This window comes from Aspergillus pseudodeflectus, assembly GCF_044049435.1.
Source record: "Aspergillus pseudodeflectus strain CBS 756.74 chromosome Unknown BJX68scaffold_63, whole genome shotgun sequence".
NCBI classification, from domain to species: Eukaryota; Fungi; Ascomycota; class Eurotiomycetes; order Eurotiales; family Aspergillaceae; genus Aspergillus; species Aspergillus pseudodeflectus.
Genome location: NW_027263839.1, coordinates 92987 through 110943, shown reverse-complemented (window position 1 = coordinate 110943; position 17957 = coordinate 92987). Strand labels below are relative to the sequence as shown.

Sequence of the window (17957 nt, the reverse complement as noted above, 5' to 3'; positions counted from 1 at the left end):
GTTCTGGTTCTCATTGGCCAACCTGATCCCGAAGCCAGCCAGGACTCTTGTCACGTCGATTGCAACTAGGACCTCACTCTTTGAGACGGGTTTATAACCCATTTGAGTTAAATAGTAGTATGCCACATGCCACAGTGCTGCTAAAATGGTAAGCAAGGAAATGAAATGCAGCCTGGCCGATCTGTTGGTGGCCAACGGCTGGTGCAGTACTGGTGCTGGGCCTGAAAGACTGAAAGTCACTAACCCTAATCACTTTTTGGGTTAGGGTTTATCTTAAAGCCGATGAGGCCAGTAAGAGATCATGAATCATTAATGCATTATACAAGCTAGAATAGGATCCAAATCTGATATAGTACAACAAATGCAGTTGACACTAGAAAATACTCCAAAATTACAAATATTCAGAGTGAGAATCTAGCCCGTCTCAGTCTCGATATCCGGCTCGCGGCCAGACAAATCACCACCAAACCTTTGCCTCACCTTTCTCAACGCGTACTTGGCCTCGTCCTTTGCAAACACCGCATTTCGAGCGGGCTTCCACTGCATCATACCACGTTGCTGACGCTGCTCGCTGCGTTTCGCCGCTCGCTTCGAGGGCGTCGTCGAGCTAGACGCTGTATCTGCAATACTGGTGCTTCTTGCGCTGCCGCTGAAATCCATGGAGAGTCCAGGGACACTGCTTGACGTTTCTGTGGTAGAGGGCCGGTTGGTAGGGCTAACCTGCCCGTTCTTCTCCTCCACGTCAGAGTGGCTGGAATCTGAATCGGAGGCATCTTCGTCGTTTTCCGGAAGGTGCATCATTCCGTCTTCCTGTGCCGGGTGAACCTTGGTTGTATGGCTGCCATCATGGTGAGAGTTTTCGTTCTTCAGATTATTCTGAATCTGAGCGAGGGGGTCTTCGCCGAAGGCGCCGCTCCAGTCATGGCCCTCTTTATCGATCCAGCGGCGGCGTTCCTTGGGATCTGCGACCTTGAGGATATCGCGGCCCTGTAGGAGTGATTTCTCGTGCTTTTGCTCGGTCTCCTCAGGAACTTCGGCAGTGATGTGTCGGGGTCGTACGCCCTCGGCAATGCAGGCTTCCCATGTCTCGAAGGTTTCCCGCGAGTTGTTGTCGACAACAAAGCGCTCGTGGGACTCGTCGATACCTGGAGTAAATGTGCATTTGAAGTGGAGGCGGCCAATCTCGCGGAGGTCCTCGAGGCCTGGGGAGCGCTTTTCCTCGACGTTGTTTTCTGTGATATAGTTTTGTGTAAGGCGCTTGCCGTTCTTCGTGTGCCAAATGGGAATGTCAATAGGGGTGTCTTCGTTGTCAACGAGGTGTTGCAGCCAGAGGCAGGCGTAGCCCGTCACGCCACGCTTGCCTTGAGTCACAAATTCGAAGACAACGGGTGACCGGTAGCGGTGCTTTACAGGGAGGCGGATGTTGGCCTGGGCGACGTCAAAGGAAATGCTGTCGGAGTTGACGGTACATGTATGGCGAGGAATCTTGCCGCTGCTTCCGCCAGTTCGAAGGCGAATCTTGGCTTTGGCATTGAGGCCTGTGGCTGTGATGTTGCCCGAAGTGAACTTGAAGGTTCCAACATCCCAGCCGAGCATTTGTGGAGGGAGTTTAGTCTCGACGTGGCGGAAGAGGCAGGAGATGCGAATTCGGCCGAATCCGACGCCGCCATCGAGAGGGTACCAGCGGGTGACTTGGGAACTTCTCTCGAAAAGATCTGAGAGCTTCAAGGGGACAACACCAAGGATTGGATCGTGCTCCCTGTATCTCGAATCTCTGACGGTGACAGTGACGACGGCGGAGCGCCAGTCGCGGACGAACCGCTCGGTTCCAGCGTTGAAGATGGGCTTCGAACTCAAGGCTTTGGCTCTTGTGCGGTAGATCTATGATTTTGTTAGCTTGGACGACAGCATAGAGGAATATCAAGGATGAACGGCTTACCAGCTCATCATTCAGGATTATCTTGCAGTAACTGGTTGGTAAATCGTCACCCTGTTCCTCGGTGTTCTCCCCAGACGGCTTAGCGGGCTCATACTCTCTGCCCTTACGGTTGCCGTTGCTGCCTTTGATATTAGCAAGTTGGAGATTGACAATTTGATGCACAACGATGCTGAGGATTCCGCTTGGCCATAGAGGATCTGGCGGCGTGTGCGTGATGGCATCCTCCTCATCCGTTGCGATAACACCCTTTTCATCCTCAAACGCAGGATTGTCCTTTAGATTCTCTGGAAGATCCTTCTTTTTGCCATCGGTTCTCAGCTCAGCCCTCAGCTTCGGCTTACCGAAGAAACCAACTTCCCAGTGCAGCTCTCCTGGCATCTCGCTTCCTTCGTTCACGCCCTGGAGCTTGGAGACGTGCTGATACATTCGGCATGGATGCTGAATCATCTCGCGAATCGGCAGCTCCACCTTACCAACGACGTCATCTGCGGTATGTCGGTCCGAGTCCCAAAGCTCGACACTGAGGTTCTCGTCGGCTTTGATGAGTTCGGCGTTCACGAGTAATGCCGCTGTCTCTTCCCAAACCGGGTTGAGATCGTCGGTAATCACTCTTGTGCAATACATCGGCTTGCCGTATTTCGAGAACGAAAGGTTAATATAAGGATCACTGCCTCCTCCTTCGCTGCCGCGCTTGTCTTGCTTGCTCAGACCGACTGCCTTATGGATACGAACCCACAAGATACCGAGTGCTTCGGTTTCTTTGACGATATCGTCACCCTTGGCCAGCATGCTAAGATCCATTGTCATCGATTTCGGTGCCGCAAAAAGACCGCAAGCGGTAGCGATGGCATAGTTGACAAAGTTAGAAATCAGAGGGAGGTTCAGAATGTTGACACCAGTCTTGACCATCGGCATACAGCCAGCTCTGATGTGGGGAATCCCAACGAGACTGAATGTCAGGTCTTTTATGAAAGGTGCCTCAGGAATGAGCTGGAGTCTTCCACGGACGGTTCCTACCATCTCAATAAGCTCCACAAAAACCGGGAATGGTACGCCAAAAAGCCCTCGGACACCAAGGTAGAACACAAGCTGCATGTGCATGTTGCGTGCCCTAGCGGAGGTACTATGGCCGGTTGGCTTTGCGTGGTAGGCAAAGGAAGCTTCGAAATTGTAAAAGCTGCCTCCTTCCTCCAGGGCCGCTGCTTCATCTGGTTCCTTGTTCTCCTGGTTCTCCCGGCGGACGTTCTCTTGCATCTGTTGCACATGCTCATCAGGTAGTGCGCGCAGACTGAGAAGTCGGATGGGGTTGTTTCCCTGGTCAATTTCCGCGATGCGAACATTCTCAATCACGTTTGGTGAAGATGCTTGCATGATATCTTCGATTGTATCAGCAACAGGTGCTAGCATATCAGGGTTGATCAAGCCCCAGATAATCGCCAAGAATGTATTGATCCACTCGACTGACTCTGGGAGTAGATTCGCCGTTGCCTGGAACTCTTTGTCAGTATTGTCAATATAATCGTACGGAGGGCCACCTACAACTTGTCCACGTAGCTGTTCGCTGCTCCATTCCATCTCACGACCGCTGCGAATTACTTCTTGTACCCACAACCATACACCGCTTGTGATACAGGCGGCCAGAGGAATGAGGCCCCAGTATGAGGCGCCGAAAGTCCGGCCTACGACAATAATACCGAATACGATACCGATGCATAGTCCAGTTCCACGCCTTTCCAATGTTTGAAACATGGGCTTGTATGAGATTGTCGGGGTGGGGTAGAAGAGGATATTCGTTCTTTCGCCATGGATAGGGACGTCAGAAGTCGTTCCCTCTGCGATGGGATCCGGAGGAGCTGTAATATCTTGCTTTTCTTTATATTCGGAGAGGGGTTGATTTGAATCGACTTTTACTGGCTTGAATACACTGTCAGCAACCATTCAATCTCTTTTGAGGGGGCATCGAGCTTACCGTTTCCTTTCCAAGGTTTGCATTGGGAACAACCAGCTATATCTCCCTGTCAGCGTAGCTCTATTACGAGTGTAAGGCACAAATACCTTTGGATCTTTCACAGGGTCCATGGCATTTTCATCCAAATCTTCCACCTCAATCTGTCTCCCCGTTGTAGGATCTGTAACCTCGCGAGTTCGGCCCTCGCCTACTTTGCGTGGTCGATGAGGATAAGTGTCCTGGTCGTCTTTATTTTGCTTTAGTTGCGCATCCTGCCTTTCCTGTCTCCTTGAGGCCATCAATTGCTCATGAGCTTCACGTTCTTTCTGATCAGCTTGCAGGCGTTCAATGAATTTTCCGATCGTTGGGACCGGGTTGGTTCCGCTCCAATGCTCCCCAACCCGGTGCTGTTGAGGGGAGCTTGACCCCTTTGGATGGGGAGGCATGCTGGGTAGGTACTGTAGCTTCGGGATGGCAGTAGGCGTAAAAAAAGAGGTAGACGTAGTCGAGGTTTGTTGTTGACAGTCAATCGCCGTCCTAGCTCTGAGCTAGGGTTTCGCGGAGCTGGATAGCAGCGAGGAAGATGGAGCGTAAGATGTTAAGAAAAAGACAACAGCCCTATCGGTAGCGGAGCTACGTCACTGGAGCTGAACTAGCAGGGAAAGCCGATCTTGTCCCATGGACTCGCGATGCGCTGTGTTGCAGCCTGCCTAGGCCCAGCGATGATGTCACCACCACAGCAAATCAGCTCCTCCAATCTCGCACCAACCTTTCAGAGGGCCGCCTTTTCCGACTTGAACCAGGAATTATGCTCAATGGACTTGTTGATCTTGCAATTTACTTTTGCCAGACCTGCTAATCGATTCAGTTGCTCTGTTCTAGACGATGTTGTGCAACCTTGCATGTGGGTTGATGCTATCCCGCTTCACAGATCTGGGCCGGGTCCTACTATATTCTGACGCTCTGTCGTCAGCCGAGAAATTTCTAACTGGATACGCGTTTTAAAAACAAAGTATAACCCAGTTGCTTTCCATGAGTCAGTTAACAGCTTCTTTGGCTTGCCCTACACCATTCAGCGATCTTGTTGTGCTGATGCATATGGTTTCGTCATCTGTTGTCATACCACATCAACTTTGGTGGATGCTCCTAACCGGTCATTGCTTTCCTCTCATGATTTAATGAGAATCTATCGCATTCAATGTAGCTACGTGGCCTACCACGTACTAGAAACCTTCCGCTCGCCTTGTGCTAAGCTCCTTGCGCAGAAAGTGTGGTCGCTTCAACCTTTGAATTCACAGTCCACAAATAATATATATACTAGTTTCTGGATCAGCCTACTATTCGGTCAATATACAGAGATGTAGTGTCCAGTATGTTATAGCATCTAATATTAATCTCTTACTTCTAGCCAAGTTTTCTGGCTATCAAATCAACTCTGCCCATACCTATTCTAGAAGGACTTGTACACGTTATAGTCAATGAATACGTTCCCTGCCGCTTATGCTGCAAGTCAATCATGGGGACGCCGAATGACTGAGTGATGCGATTTCTGCGACGACTTACGCCAGCAATATACACCATGTCGGTGCAATGTACTTTCTTGCCTGTACTAATTCTTGGGTAGTACATACGATGTAGTGTCGAGAACTGAGCAGCCCAACATACTGGGTACTAACAGCGGGCATCGGCGACGGGACGGTTCATTTAGAGACATTTCCATAAATCTTCAACTCTACAATTGGCATAACTAACTCGACTCGAAGCCTAGATACATAGTCTATATTCTTATTGATTCACGGAAAAATGCGTGTTGAGGAAGCTCGAGTCTATCAACCTGTATATTTAGCCGCTATACCCGATTTGGCAACCCACGATCTCGCAAACGATCGGCGAATTCCACACCTCCGACGAACTTGACGTTGCAAAACATCCACTCTTACACAAACCGACAAGTTACCAAGGTCCGTCTCAGAATTAGTTCTGGTCCTCCCCTAGTAGGATTTAATTTGCACTTCTCGCATACTCTACATCTCATCGAACCTGTTCGAGCCGTCTCCAACGCACTACCGGATCGCACAACGTCATTGCCATCCCTCTGGTGTGAATTCGTCATGTCTTCAACAGAGGAATCTCCAGCTCAGCGGGCGGCTCGCCTTCGGCGCGAACGCCGCGAGGCCAAGATCAAAGAAGGGGGCGCAGCTCGGTTGGATAAAATTACAAGCTTGAGTGGACGCACACCATCAAAAGGTGAGATTCGACTCGATTACCATGCGGATGCAGACGAACCCCTTTTTCCTTCTTCACCGTCCAGGACCAACGGGATCAAGGATCAGAAGGCTAATAGTTCTTTGTACAGACCGTGAAGAAGCCGCTCCATCCCCTTCGCTACCCCCGACCGTAATTCCTTCCCCCAGTCCCGAACCACGAGCAGCACCGCGCCAACCGCCACAAACATACATGCAATCACCACCGGCTCCGAGCGTTGAGGATGCAGATGTAGTGCGTGAGCAGCAAGAGGCTCTCCGTGCTCTTCTTCGACAGCCCGTTCCCTCCCAACAAGATACCGAGGAGGACCCGAACCTGAAGCTCTTCCAGGCTCTTATGGGAGGAATGGGGGGGATGCCGGGTGGAGATCAAGGCCCCAATGCAGGTGCTGGTGCCCCTGGCGCAGGTGCAGGCGCAGGAGGGATTCCGCCGGAACTTGCGTCTTCGCTCGGCCTTCCTCCCTGGATGTCGAGCATGCTTGGCGCGGCTACACAGCAGGAGTCTGAAGATCAGAAGAGGACTGTCCTGACCTGGAAAATCTTGCATACTGTGTTCTCGATTGTTCTTGGAGTATATCTGGTTTTCCTCACTAGCTCGTCGGTTGCGACGTTCGGGAAACAACCCCCTCCTCCAGCTACCGTGCAGAACCCGTTCCTCTACTTCACAACTGGGGAGCTTCTGATGGGCGGGGCGAGGATCTTGATTAAGAGCCAGAGCGGCGGACTCTCTGGGCCGTTCTTGTACATTCAGCTGTTGAAGGACTTCATTCGGGATGGCAGCATTGTCCTCTTCCTCTTTGGAATGGGCGCTTGGTGGAATCAGGGATGGTGATGGCAGGCGGGATTTGCTTCTTGTTGTCTTTTACCGCTCGCACGATCTCATGATAAGTCTACTATTGCAACATACTCTGAGCACGTTACTCTCGATAGGACAGCTACTTAGATACCCACAATTCCGGGCCTTCCAAAAAGGGATGATACACAGTCCCACCACCCTCTCGGAATATCCGAGTACTCTCCACACAACTTGGTACTGGATTGACAGTCCTTACCTACCCCTTTCAGAGCTTCCCACAACGACAAACACATCTCCACAATCGCTCAGTGGGATGATATGGCAGGTCTGATATGACAGCCGTCCAACCAGGGAAGTCGGTGTGGGGAAGAGCTTAAACTCATGACTACTGATACCCACGTGCACTATTAGCATGCCTTCTGCCCCGAGACAGTGAAATGAGCTACTAGTAGAAGGGTAAATATGGCGGCCTCTTACTAGTGTTGAGTGTATGCTTCTTATCCGGCAATGCTCGGTCACTATCAGTGACTATCTAGGCAGGAGGTACTTCTCCCCGCACTTTCCCCGCACGCAGGTGCAGATCCCTCGACTCGAGCTTCCTTGGCGAGCAAGTCAAACAGCCTAAAAAGCCGGAGCTCGACCGTCATGCCCATTCGATTTTTATAATCGTTCAAGAACTGTCACAATGAAAGCTCTTGTCTATACGGGACCCGGAACGGTTGAGGTCCAGGACCGACCCAAGCCAACCATCCAGGAACCTACAGATGCCATTGTCCGGCTGCTACACGCCTCGATCTGTGGTACAGACCTACATATCCTCAAGGGTGATGTGCCTAGTATTCAACCCGGTATTGTCCTCGGCCACGAGGGTGTTGGGGTGATAGACGCCGTAGGCCAAGCTGTGAACGGGTTTCAGGTCGGAGACCGAGTCCTGATCTCATGTATGACTGCGTGCGGTGCATGCCGGTCTTGCCAGCGGGGCATAACCTCGCACTGCAAAGCGGGCGGATGGACCCTGGGAAACCACATCGACGGCACGCAAGCCGAGTTCGTGCGTGTACCCCATGCAACGCTCTCACTACACGCCCTCGCTCCTTCGATCCCCGCGCGAGCTGCACTAGCCATCTCCGATGCACTCCCTACGGGTCTAGAATGCGGTGTCTTGAGTGCGAATGTCCAGCCCGGCGGGTCGGTGGTAATTGTGGGCGCTGGACCCGTGGGCATGGCTGCACTACTGACCGCGCGACTATACACGCCCGCGCTAATAGTCATGGTGGACCTTGACGAGATGCGACTCGCCACGGCACGGAAATTAGGCGCGCATGCTACGGTGAAGTCGTCTGACCCGAAGGCTCTTCAGCAGCTCCTGGATCTGACACAGGGTGAGGGGTTCGACTCCGTCATTGAGGCGGTCGGCGTCCCTGCGACATTTGCGCTCTGTCAGGAGCTGGTGGCTGTGGGAGGACGAATTGCAAATGTTGGCGTCCACGGAACTAAAGTGGACTTGCATCTCGAGAAGCTGTGGGATCGAAATCTCAGTGAGTTTTGCCTCGTGGTGAAGCGAAGGAGACAAGGGCATACATACTGATTCTCAAGGTATACACATGATGCTGGTAAATGCGACCACAACGCCGCAATTGTTACGGCTGGTAGAGTCTGGTATGCTGGATGTTGGCTCGCTGGTGACCCATAGTATGTTTTCTGCCCTTCAGTTGACTCTGGCCGAAGTTCCTGATCATTGGCAGACTTTCCCTGTGCCGAGGGTGCTACGGCTTATGCGACTTTTCAGGCGGCGGCGCAGCATCAGGCGCTCAAGGTGGCCATCGACTTCGATTCGGCATGAAGGACTATCCATGCATTATAGCATTAACCGGAATCTTTGTTTGCTGATACTACCTTACAAGTTACCTAACGAGCAAATGTGATTAAGAAGTGGATATCCCCGTTCCACTATGCTTAGATGACTCCGAAGTGTTTCGGGGAGATAGTGGAAGAGCCTGGAGTATTCCGAGTCGGCTTCGATCTCGGAGCTTCACCACTCATTTCAATGGCCATGTCCTTTACTGTATGAATGCCTTTCTATTAGTTGCCAATCTTCTTCGTCGTACAGAATGCTCTCAAAACCAGTTTATGAGCAGTTTATCCACTGGAAGGGTCTCAACCGGGTTCCACGGGTCAGCTTATGTAGGATTCCAAGCGAAGCGGTAACCCTACGGGATGCCGGCGGTTTCACTGCCCCAAACATTCGGAGAACTTCCGCTAAAATGGCACGAAAGCGGGGTACGCAGCGCCGCCAGCCCCGGTAGTACTACTTAACAGGATTAGGCCGCGCCCTCGATGCGAACCCCAGAAAATCCCCAGACAAACTTCGCCTCGATGGACGGGATGAGCACCAGCACGAGCACCAGCACCAACACAAGCACCACGCGACGACCGGGACCCCAGCGTCGCATCAGACCATCTCGCGGTCGCGGGTTGAGAACATCAACAGGATGGTGAGTGAACTCGCGGCCCGGCCACTACGCGAGCATCGAGCAACACCTCGCTTACACGCACAACAGCCTCACTTGCAGAGAAAGACGTGTCAAATGCGACGACGGCAAGCCCCAATGCATGCGGTGTACCAAGTCAGGTCGCGTATGCCGATATCGCCAGCCCGCTGAGCAACAGAAGAGGTTTACGGAAAACGGCACCGGCGCTGGCACAACACCAGGCGTCGCTCCAGAGCAGAGTGTTGGTACACCGTACTTTCAGCCTTCATCTGATGCCGGTGTGTCACTTCAGCTCAGCGGACAAAACGATACTAGTCCGCAGTCCAGCCTTGATCTGGGCTTCTCCGCTCCTCCACTCGCCCTTGGCGAGCTCTCCCTGCTGAACATCTCCACTCCCTTTGAGTGGTATGACCTACTCGCACGCGATGCCATTAGCAACATCCAACGGCTGAACGAGGCCTCAGCGGGTGAGCCACGATGGACTTTTCCTGAAATCACCCTCTCGCGGAAACCCTCGCCCGCTCCAGAATCATTTTCTGCGCATCCTGAGCAGCGAGACGATGGACTCGAAGCCCCCTTACTCGGTTATCACCATGTCTCCGAGCCTTGGAATACAGGGTATCGGATAGAACTATCGGTAGTGGACCTCATCTTCCTTCGCTACTACACCGAAGTGGTCGGGCCGATCCTCGACCTGTTCGATCCCGATCGGCATTTCACGAATGTCGTGCCGCATCTTGGGCTGCGAAATACCGGCCTACTGAAATCGATCCTTGCAGTAGGCGCTAAGCACATGTCTCTCGGTCTCGATGTACCAGGTGATCATACAGCTCCGAGCAGCCCAAACCCGGTAGCAGACCACCCTGCACCCGCGCATATGGCTACACATTACTACTACGAAACGCTCCAATATCTCTCGCAAACCCTCCTCTACCCCTCCTACGCCGACTCGCGCGAGCTGCTAGCGACATCGACCATGATCAGCACATACGAGATGTTCGACGCTGACACATCTACAACAAGCGGTGACTGGGAACGACACTTACGAGGCTCGTTCTGGATTCAGCGCTCCCAAGACAACGACGGCGAGTCTGCCGATGGACTTAGGCGAGCCGTATGGTGGGCCTGGCTCCGGCAGGATATCTGGGCGGCATTTCGAGCGGGACGACCAACATTGACGATCTGGCGAGCACGGAAGAAGCTCGAGGAACTCAACTCGGATGAACTGGCGAATAGAATCATATACATATGCGCCAAGTGCGTTGAATTTGCAGCGTCGGATAAGATGGCCCCTGGCAATACCCAGGACCCACGGCTTAGAATCGAACAGGGCGATCGGCTCCTCCGCGCTCTGGACGACTGGTATCGTGTCCTACCTACCTCATACCATCCCGTTACAATCGCCCTAGATCCGGGAAGCGCCCGCGCACTGAGCAAGACAATACCACCGCCAATAACCAGTCCGAGCGGATTAAGCTGGGACGGAACGGCGCCACTGACGAACCCCGCCGAACTACAAGAGCAAGGCCCAAGTCCAGGTGCAGGTCCAGGTCCAGGTCCAGGTCCGAATACAACACCAACTAACACAGTGTTCTTCCCGCCCGTCTGGATTCACCCACCCAGCCACGCCGGCGCAATGCAGATGTACCATTTCGCGCGAGCGGTCGTGCTTCTGAACCAGCCGACGATGGGCGGTCTCAGCGCGTATAACCTGCGGGAGAAGCAGCTTAGCGAGAGTGTGCAGATGGTCTGTGGGATTGCGAATGCGTGCCAGGAGCATGAGAGTGCGATTGCGTTTGTGAATGCGCAGGCGCTATTTGGTGGTATGTATCCGTCTGGGATGTGGCATATGCTGGTATTTCTTCTTGGTTGTTCTTTGCTAATGGGTGTCCAGTTGGCCAGTTTGTGCAGGCGCCGGGGATGCGGGCAGAGCTATTGAGGATTCTGGAGAATATGTTGAGGATAAGTAAGATTCCGGCGCAGGGGCTTGTTGCGGAGTTGAAAAAGGTGTGGCAAGGGTAGTATAAGGAATAAACTATAGAGCTAAAGACGCAAGTCATCCCGGATAACCTTTTGCATGGGAGCTACATTTACTGAAGACATAGGTAGACTCAGATGAATCAAAAAACTCCGTAGCATTGATCTCTATAAATTCTAACATGCCTCATAAAATCTATCATTGACCACCCCTACCACGCTCCAACAATGCCAGCAATGGGAATGTCAATTCCAGTCGTATACGACGCCCCATCGGAAAGCAAATACACATACGCACCGCCCAGCTCCTTGGGCTCAGCCAATCTTGGCATGCCGCCGTAGTACTGCATCTTGAGATCCCAATCAGGCGCCTGGTCAACAAAATACGTCATGGCCGTCTTGATGAACCCAGGGGAAATCGAGTTAACACGGATCCCATGCTTCGCCCACTCCATTGCCAATGTATGCGTCATGTTGCGCACAGCAGCCTTGGTAGCTCCATATGGCGCCGAGGGCGCAGCGCGGTTGGGGCGGTAGGATGTCATGGACGCGGTGAATACAATGGAGCCCTTGATTCCAAGCTCGATGAATTTCTTCGCGACGGTTGTTGCGCAGAAGTATGCGCCGAAGACGTTGAGGTTGAACAATTGATCGATCTGTGCGCGGCTGAAATCCAATGCCGGCTGGTGCTTGGTCATTCCAGCGTTCGCGACGAAGCCGTGGATTGCGCCCTGCGCGCTCACAACAGCATCAATTGCAGATGTGATGCTCTCCTCCGAGGTGACGTTGCAGTTGATATAGTGCAGGCGCTTCGGGTTGGCTTTTTGGATCGCGGCGAATTCCTCGCCCGGCTCAAACAGGTCGAGACTGTATACTGCGGAGGCTTCATTTGCGAGACACACTTCGGCGATGGCGAGGCCGATGCCCCGGTTTGCGCCGGTGATGGCGATGACTTTGTCTTTGAGGGTTAGGCGCCAGTCGTGGTTGGGGCCTGGGAGAGTGTTGAGGAAGGCGGGGTTTTCAGCGTCGCTCGTGGCTGCGGCTGCGGCGCCGGTGATGGCTTCTGAGGCGGAGGGAGGCATTGTGAGGGATCGGTGAGCTGAAGGATTTGAATTGGAGGCACTCGGAGAGAAGGAAAAGGATTGATTGACTTGCGCTTGACCAACACTGCAACGGGAGGGGTCCTTTTAAACCCCGCCATGGCTCTTATCACTTCAAGCCAAGCACCTCCGAGTCTCCGAGACTCGCAGCTCCTGGACGATCCATCTCGGATGCGAAGTGCGTATACTCCGCACGGCAGCCCGGAATTTCCCCGGCGTCATGCAAGCCAGGATCCCAGTGGCTGCAGTACGTCGAAGCGAGCCAGGGTCCACTTCTCGCATCGAGGCCCGCGCTAGAGCTTCGCCACGAGCTTGGCCGCCTCGTTTCGCTCGCTGATTGGCTTCCGCTCATCTACTGCGTCTCCACGGGGTAACCCCATGGGGGAGAACTCTGTGCTCTCGCTGCACTGCCGTAAATAAGGGAATGGACGTCCCCAGGTCAGCATCAGCACGCTCGAGACTTGAATGTTTACTCTTCTTCCTTTTTGTATCTGTTATTGAGTGCAATGTCAACTCTCAGCATGGAGCCCGTCGACCAGAAGGAGATTGACAAGGATGGCCAGTCGAACCACATCGAGGCCTCAGCAGAGGAGGGCCAGGAGATCTTCTGGACCGAAGAGGAGGAGAAGAAGCTCGTCCGGAAGATTGACTTTTACCTTCTGCCGAATATCTGGATCATGTATCTGCTGTCCTACATGGACCGGACGAACATTGGTAATGCCAAAATTGCAGGCATGGGCGATGACCTCGGTCTCACCTCAAACCAGTACAGTGTTGCTCTCGTCGTGTTCTTTGGTGCGTCTCCCTACAACTACCTATATCACAATCGGACCATTATAGTCCCAAGCTAACAAGACCAGTCGGCTACGTCGTCTTCGAACCCCCATCAAACATGATCCTCATCCGCACGCGCCCCTCGCTCTACCTGCCCGCAATCATGACAGTCTGGGGCGTACTCACCTGCATCATGTCTGAGATCAAGCACTACAAGCACCTCATCGTGCTCCGCATCTTCGTCGGAATCATGGAAGCCGGTTTCGCGCCGGGCATCCTCCTCATCATCTCCTCCTGGTACAAGCGCAAGGAGCAGTCCAAGCGCTTCGCCGTCTTCATGTCCGCTGCAATTCTTTCTGGCGCCTTTGGTGGTCTCATCGCGGGAGCTATTACGGGTGGGCTCGAGGGTGCCCATGGGATTCGTGGATGGCGGTGGTTGTTTATCGTTGAAGGTGCTGCGACTGCCGGGTGGGCGATTATCTCCAAGTTTCTGCTGCTGGATTTCCCGGCAACCTCTAAGAAGTTGACGGAGAGGGAGAGGGCAATTGCTGTTGCGAGGTTGAAGGAGAATTACGGGCCTGCGAGGAGTGCGGATGAGAAGATTGGCAAGGGGCAGTCGTTTATGCTGGCGCTGAGGGATTGGCGTACTTGGGGGTTTACTCTTGGATATATGGTATGTTCCCATCTGCTTTCTTCCTACCTGTTACTGTCTAGGTATTGGCCCTAACTCCCATGCACTAGGTCATTGTCGGCTCCTCGACGCTCTCCTACTTCTACCCAACTCTCGTTGCTGGCCTCGGATACACCGACACCGTGCAGGCCCAGTACATGACCGTAAGATCCCTCCTGACAACCCTTAACAACCATTTCAAGCCAAAACCTAACATAACATGCATCTAGGTTCCAATCTACGGTGTCGCCTTCGTCTGCACCGTCGCAACCTCCCTCTTCGCCGACAAATTCTCCAACATGCGCGGGCCCATCATAGCCGCCTGGCTCGCCTTCTCCATGATAACATCCATTATCGTCTGCGCCGTGTACAACTTCACAGCACGCTACGTCCTCCTCGTCCTCATGGCGGCAGGCCTCTGGGCGTCAAACTCCACCTCGCTCTCCTTTGCCTCGTCGACCTTCGGCGATATGGATCCCGAGGTGAGGGCTGTAGCACTCGCGCTTATGAACGCACTGGGGAATCTCGCGCAGATATATGGCGCTTACCTGTTTCCCGATGACGATAAGCCAAAGTATCTCATGGGATTCGGGGTGATTTCGGGGATGTTGGGGGTTGGTGTTGTTACGTATGTGGTCATGTATGTGCTTGTTAAGAGGAGGGAGAGGGGGATGGCGGCTTAAGATCGCTAGTAAGTCAGCTCAGGCTAACTTGAGGAAGGGACCCCAGGCGAGGCTATGCGGATGAAGAGGGCGCTAGGCGCTCTTCACTTTGGATAGTCTACGGGAGTAGATTACGTTGGATATGTATCTATCATAGAGCTGAGCTCAATAGGACCGTTTTGCCATTGGAAATGGACATGATTATGAAGCTACCTAGTATCTCAGCAGAGTACGATCTCTCAAAGTAATCCCAGACGCTCGGATATGTAACTATTTCTGTCAAGCTCTAGGCGGCCGAGACAATCTGCCAACGAGGTCCTTTAGCTACGTATCTGCGAAAAATAAGATTCTCGTTCCTTTGAAACCAGCTCTGCCTTGTGTAGTCAGGTATATTTTCGCCGAACCACTCACGGTAGACGTCCTCCTCGGCTCTCGCCCTTGTCTCTTTTGCTACAATGCCTGATATGTTTTCGGAAGCGAGAGATCCAAGTAAAGATGACAGCCTAGTACGGATATTAATGATCATCAAGACTGTTACCTTATGTACCGCAGTACATGGAAGATTTTATGTGCCGAGCTCTGCGTGGTATCCAGAGGTAGACGGTCCCAACGGAAGGTCATCACCTCTCTGCAGATATCTCTAGGGCGTTTCTTGGCCAACTATTGGCCGACCAAAAAAAGTCTTTACCTGGGATTAGTTCGAGTAGTCGAAGTGTCATGGTTGACAACCTCTAAGACAAAAATCAGAGCTTCGCCACCCTAAAGTGTAGAGGCTCCGTGATTGAATCATTTTTGACACGGTTTGTGAAATAAAATAATCAAAATTGTTCATTCTATATACATTACATACATGCAATCATTTCTAAAAAAAAAAAAAAAAACCCTAATGGTGAGCACCAATCGTCAACGGCCCATTAAACTCCCTAAAGTCGCCCCTCAAGATCCCAATGCCGTCCCGTCGGACTTCCTCAACAAGGTCGCTGACCTTAGCAGCAATGCTCTTCGGCTCGAATCCATAGTGGGCGTACACGTCCTTGCAAGGAAGGGCCTTTCCGAAGCTGCTCATCGTCACACCCGCGTCGGCATATCGCTCCCACCCGTTGGCAGGGTATGCCTCGATGACGACGGTGGGCTTGCCTGCGCGGGGTCTCAGGACAGACTGCTTGTATTCGCGCGACTGTTGCTCGAAGAGACGGGGGCAGGGGAAGGAGACGATTCGGGCCTTGAGGCCGTACTCCTTGGCGAGGAGTTCGCGGGTCTGCACAGCGTAGACCATTTCGGAGCCGACACCAATCAGAGTCACGTCAAAGTCATCGGGGCCTGTTGAGCCTTCGGCTTCCGTAAAGACGTAGGCGCCCTTGAGGACGCCCTCGCGGGAGGAGTACTGTGGGTATTGTGTGAGGCTTTGACGAGAGAGGGCGAGGGTGGTGGGAGTGTCTTTGGCTTGGAGGGCGGCAGTGTAGGCGCCAGCGGTTTCTTCGGCATCACAGGGTCGGATGAAGAGGAAGTTGGGCATGGCGCGGAAGAGAGCTGCGACAGCAACAGGCTGGTGAGTAGGTCCGTTCTCGCCGACACCAATGCTGTCGTGGGTAGCGATGTGAATGGCTTGAAGGCCTTGGAGCGCCCCCATGCGGAGAGCGGCAGCGGCGTAGAGATGGAACATCAGGTATGTACTTGTGATGGGAATGAATGTGCCCTTGTTGAATGCGGCGAGACCGTTGGAGATGGCGCACATGGCATGCTCACGAATTCCATAGCGGATGTATCGACCGCTGTAGTTTCCGTCTAGGCCACAGGCTGTTCGGAGATCAGGCTAGCGTTTTGTCAGTACCCTGCAAGCATAGCAAAATGGAACAATAGTCACTCACAGACTGGAAGTCAACCCTGTTTTTGTAGGCGACGTTGACAGAGGGAGTAAGGTCCGCAGTGGCAATCATAATGGAGTTGATGTTTTGTCCAAGGGCGTCGGTAGTCGCAAAGGCCGACTTTCGCGAGGCAGTAGGTGCAGTAGGGTGGTCTTCCTTGCGGGGGATGCACTTGGTCCAGTCGGCAGGCATCTTACCAGCGACACGGAGATCAAACTCGGCAGCTAACTCAGGCTCTGCCTCGCGATACTTGGCCACAGCCGACTGCCAGCCGGCCTCGAGGGCCTCGCCGCGGGCGGGGATGTCGCTGAAGAAGTCGTAGACATCCTGGGGGATGTGGAAGAACTCTTCGGGGTTGAGGCCGAAAGACTTCTTGACCCGGGCCACCTCGTCGACTCCAAGGGCAGCTCCGTGCGCATCGGCTGTGCCGGCCTGCTTGGCTCCGAAGCCAATTGTTGTGCGGATGTTGATGAAAGTGGGTTTATCGCTTGAGCGGGCGGTAACAAGGGCGTTTGTGATGCCTGTTGGTGTTAGTAGAGTTGCCATCATGACCGAGCTAGAGGATTGGCCTACCCTCGACGTCCCAGTCGCCGTTGTACACGTCCACCACGTTGAAGCCAGTAGCCCGCATTTTGGCGTTAACATCCTCAGTGTTGGCAACATCCACTGTTCCATCACATGTAATGTTGTTGTTGTCGAGAATCACGCAAAGGTTGTTGAGCCTCCAGTGGCCAGCAAGCGAGAGAGCTTCGAGACCAACACCCTCCTGGATGCAAGCGTCACCGACGATACACCATGTCATGTTGTTCACCACCTCGTGGCCGGGTCTGTTGTACGTGGCGGAAAGGTTCTTCGTCGCCATGGCAAGACCAACTGCATTGGCGATTCCCTGGCCAAGGGGACCAGTTGTGACTTCGACACCCTCGTTTTCGATTTCGGGATGGCCAGGGCAGAGTGAGTCTGGATCTGTTGAGTGGTAGGACTTGAGCTGGTCGAGGGTCATGCTCTTGACGCCGACGAGGTGTAGAAAGGTGTATTGCCAGAGGCAGGCATGGCCTGTCGTGTTTGTTAGTGCCGTCCACAAAAGGTGAAGGGGTCACATACCGTTGGAAAGAACAAAACGATCACGGTTGAAGTAATTGCAATTCGTCGGAGAGTACTTCATGACATACTTCCACAGGGCGATGCCAATGGCAGCCATGCCCATTGGGGATCTAATAATCTAGTCAGCACCATGGTTCGAACTTGTTCAAGGTCAAGTTACCCAGGGTGGCCATCGCCATATTGCTGGACGAGATCGGCGATGAAAGCTCGGAAAACGTTCAACACCCGCTGGTGCTTCTCCTGGCTCTCGAACTTGAGGGAAGACCCATTGCTGATGGTCGAGACCGACTTGGTCGGCACAGGCTCGACAGACTTTGGGAGGAGTTCCAGCGAAGGGGCCATTATGTGAATGTGAGATTGTTGTTT

At 53.1% G+C, this 17957-nt stretch overlaps 8 protein-coding genes across 8 annotated transcripts; 5 read left to right on the top strand and 3 right to left on the bottom strand.

The window, feature by feature from the left end:
• Positions 1-299: 299 nt before the first annotated feature.
• BJX68DRAFT_246413 (C2 domain protein) lies at positions 300-4456 on the bottom strand. Its single transcript, XM_071041642.1, has 5 exons — positions 3995-4456; positions 3909-3944; positions 3479-3853; positions 1940-3427; positions 300-1881 (listed from the first exon to the last, which is right to left on the bottom strand). The coding sequence occupies exons 1-5, from the start codon at positions 4331-4333 to the stop codon at positions 415-417; spliced, it is 3705 nt and encodes a 1234-aa protein (XP_070894210.1). The 5' UTR covers positions 4334-4456; the 3' UTR covers positions 300-414.
• BJX68DRAFT_246411 (uncharacterized protein) lies at positions 4457-5296 on the top strand. The gene has a single exon (XM_071041641.1). The coding sequence runs from the start codon at positions 4577-4579 to the stop codon at positions 4844-4846; it is 270 nt and encodes an 89-aa protein (XP_070894209.1). The 5' UTR covers positions 4457-4576; the 3' UTR covers positions 4847-5296.
• Positions 5297-5998: 702 nt separating this feature from the next.
• On the top strand, positions 5999-6983 carry BJX68DRAFT_271511 (uncharacterized protein; the record flags this gene model as incomplete). The annotated part of the gene is made up of 2 exons (XM_071046957.1): positions 5999-6134; positions 6244-6983. 2 exons carry the CDS (start codon positions 5999-6001, stop codon positions 6981-6983), a joined length of 876 nt encoding a protein of 291 aa, XP_070894208.1.
• A 649-nt stretch (positions 6984-7632) lies between these two features.
• On the top strand, positions 7633-8790 carry BJX68DRAFT_271510 (zinc-dependent alcohol dehydrogenase family protein; the record flags this gene model as incomplete). The annotated part of the gene is made up of 3 exons (XM_071046956.1): positions 7633-8485; positions 8544-8639; positions 8693-8790. 3 exons carry the CDS (start codon positions 7633-7635, stop codon positions 8788-8790), a joined length of 1047 nt encoding a protein of 348 aa, XP_070894207.1.
• Positions 8791-9211: 421 nt separating this feature from the next.
• On the top strand, positions 9212-11461 carry BJX68DRAFT_271509 (uncharacterized protein; the record flags this gene model as incomplete). The annotated part of the gene is made up of 4 exons (XM_071046955.1): positions 9212-9227; positions 9273-9442; positions 9603-11262; positions 11334-11461. 4 exons carry the CDS (start codon positions 9212-9214, stop codon positions 11459-11461), a joined length of 1974 nt encoding a protein of 657 aa, XP_070894206.1.
• A 167-nt stretch (positions 11462-11628) lies between these two features.
• Positions 11629-12498, bottom strand: BJX68DRAFT_271508 (uncharacterized protein; the record flags this gene model as incomplete). Its single annotated transcript, XM_071046954.1, has 1 exon — positions 11629-12498. One exon carries the CDS (start codon positions 12496-12498, stop codon positions 11629-11631), a length of 870 nt encoding a protein of 289 aa, XP_070894205.1.
• A 539-nt stretch (positions 12499-13037) lies between these two features.
• On the top strand, positions 13038-14643 carry BJX68DRAFT_258391 (major facilitator superfamily domain-containing protein; the record flags this gene model as incomplete). The annotated part of the gene is made up of 4 exons (XM_071043524.1): positions 13038-13311; positions 13377-13963; positions 14032-14124; positions 14191-14643. 4 exons carry the CDS (start codon positions 13038-13040, stop codon positions 14641-14643), a joined length of 1407 nt encoding a protein of 468 aa, XP_070894204.1.
• An 862-nt stretch (positions 14644-15505) lies between these two features.
• BJX68DRAFT_258390 (transketolase family protein) lies at positions 15506-17933 on the bottom strand (the record flags this gene model as incomplete). The annotated part of the gene is made up of 5 exons (XM_071043523.1): positions 15506-16435; positions 16491-17008; positions 17061-17543; positions 17592-17701; positions 17752-17933. The coding sequence occupies 5 exons, from the start codon at positions 17931-17933 to the stop codon at positions 15506-15508; spliced, it is 2223 nt and encodes a 740-aa protein (XP_070894203.1).
• Between the last annotated feature and the right edge of the window lie 24 nt (positions 17934-17957).

Excerpts from the sequence above, each read along its gene's own strand:
- BJX68DRAFT_246413 (XM_071041642.1), bottom strand. The coding sequence starts at position 4,333 with ATGCCTCCCCATCCAAAGGGGTCAAGCTCCCCTCAACAGCACCGGGTT. Across the intron at positions 3,945-3,994 it reads ACCCTGTGAAAGATCCAAAG|CTGGTTGTTCCCAATGCAAA; the intron begins GTATTTGTGCCT and ends AGGGAGATATAG. Across the intron at positions 1,882-1,939 it reads TAATCCTGAATGATGAGCTG|ATCTACCGCACAAGAGCCAA; the intron begins GTAAGCCGTTCA and ends ACAAAATCATAG.
- BJX68DRAFT_246411 (XM_071041641.1), top strand. The coding sequence starts at position 4,577 with ATGCGCTGTGTTGCAGCCTGCCTAGGCCCAGCGATGATGTCACCACCA.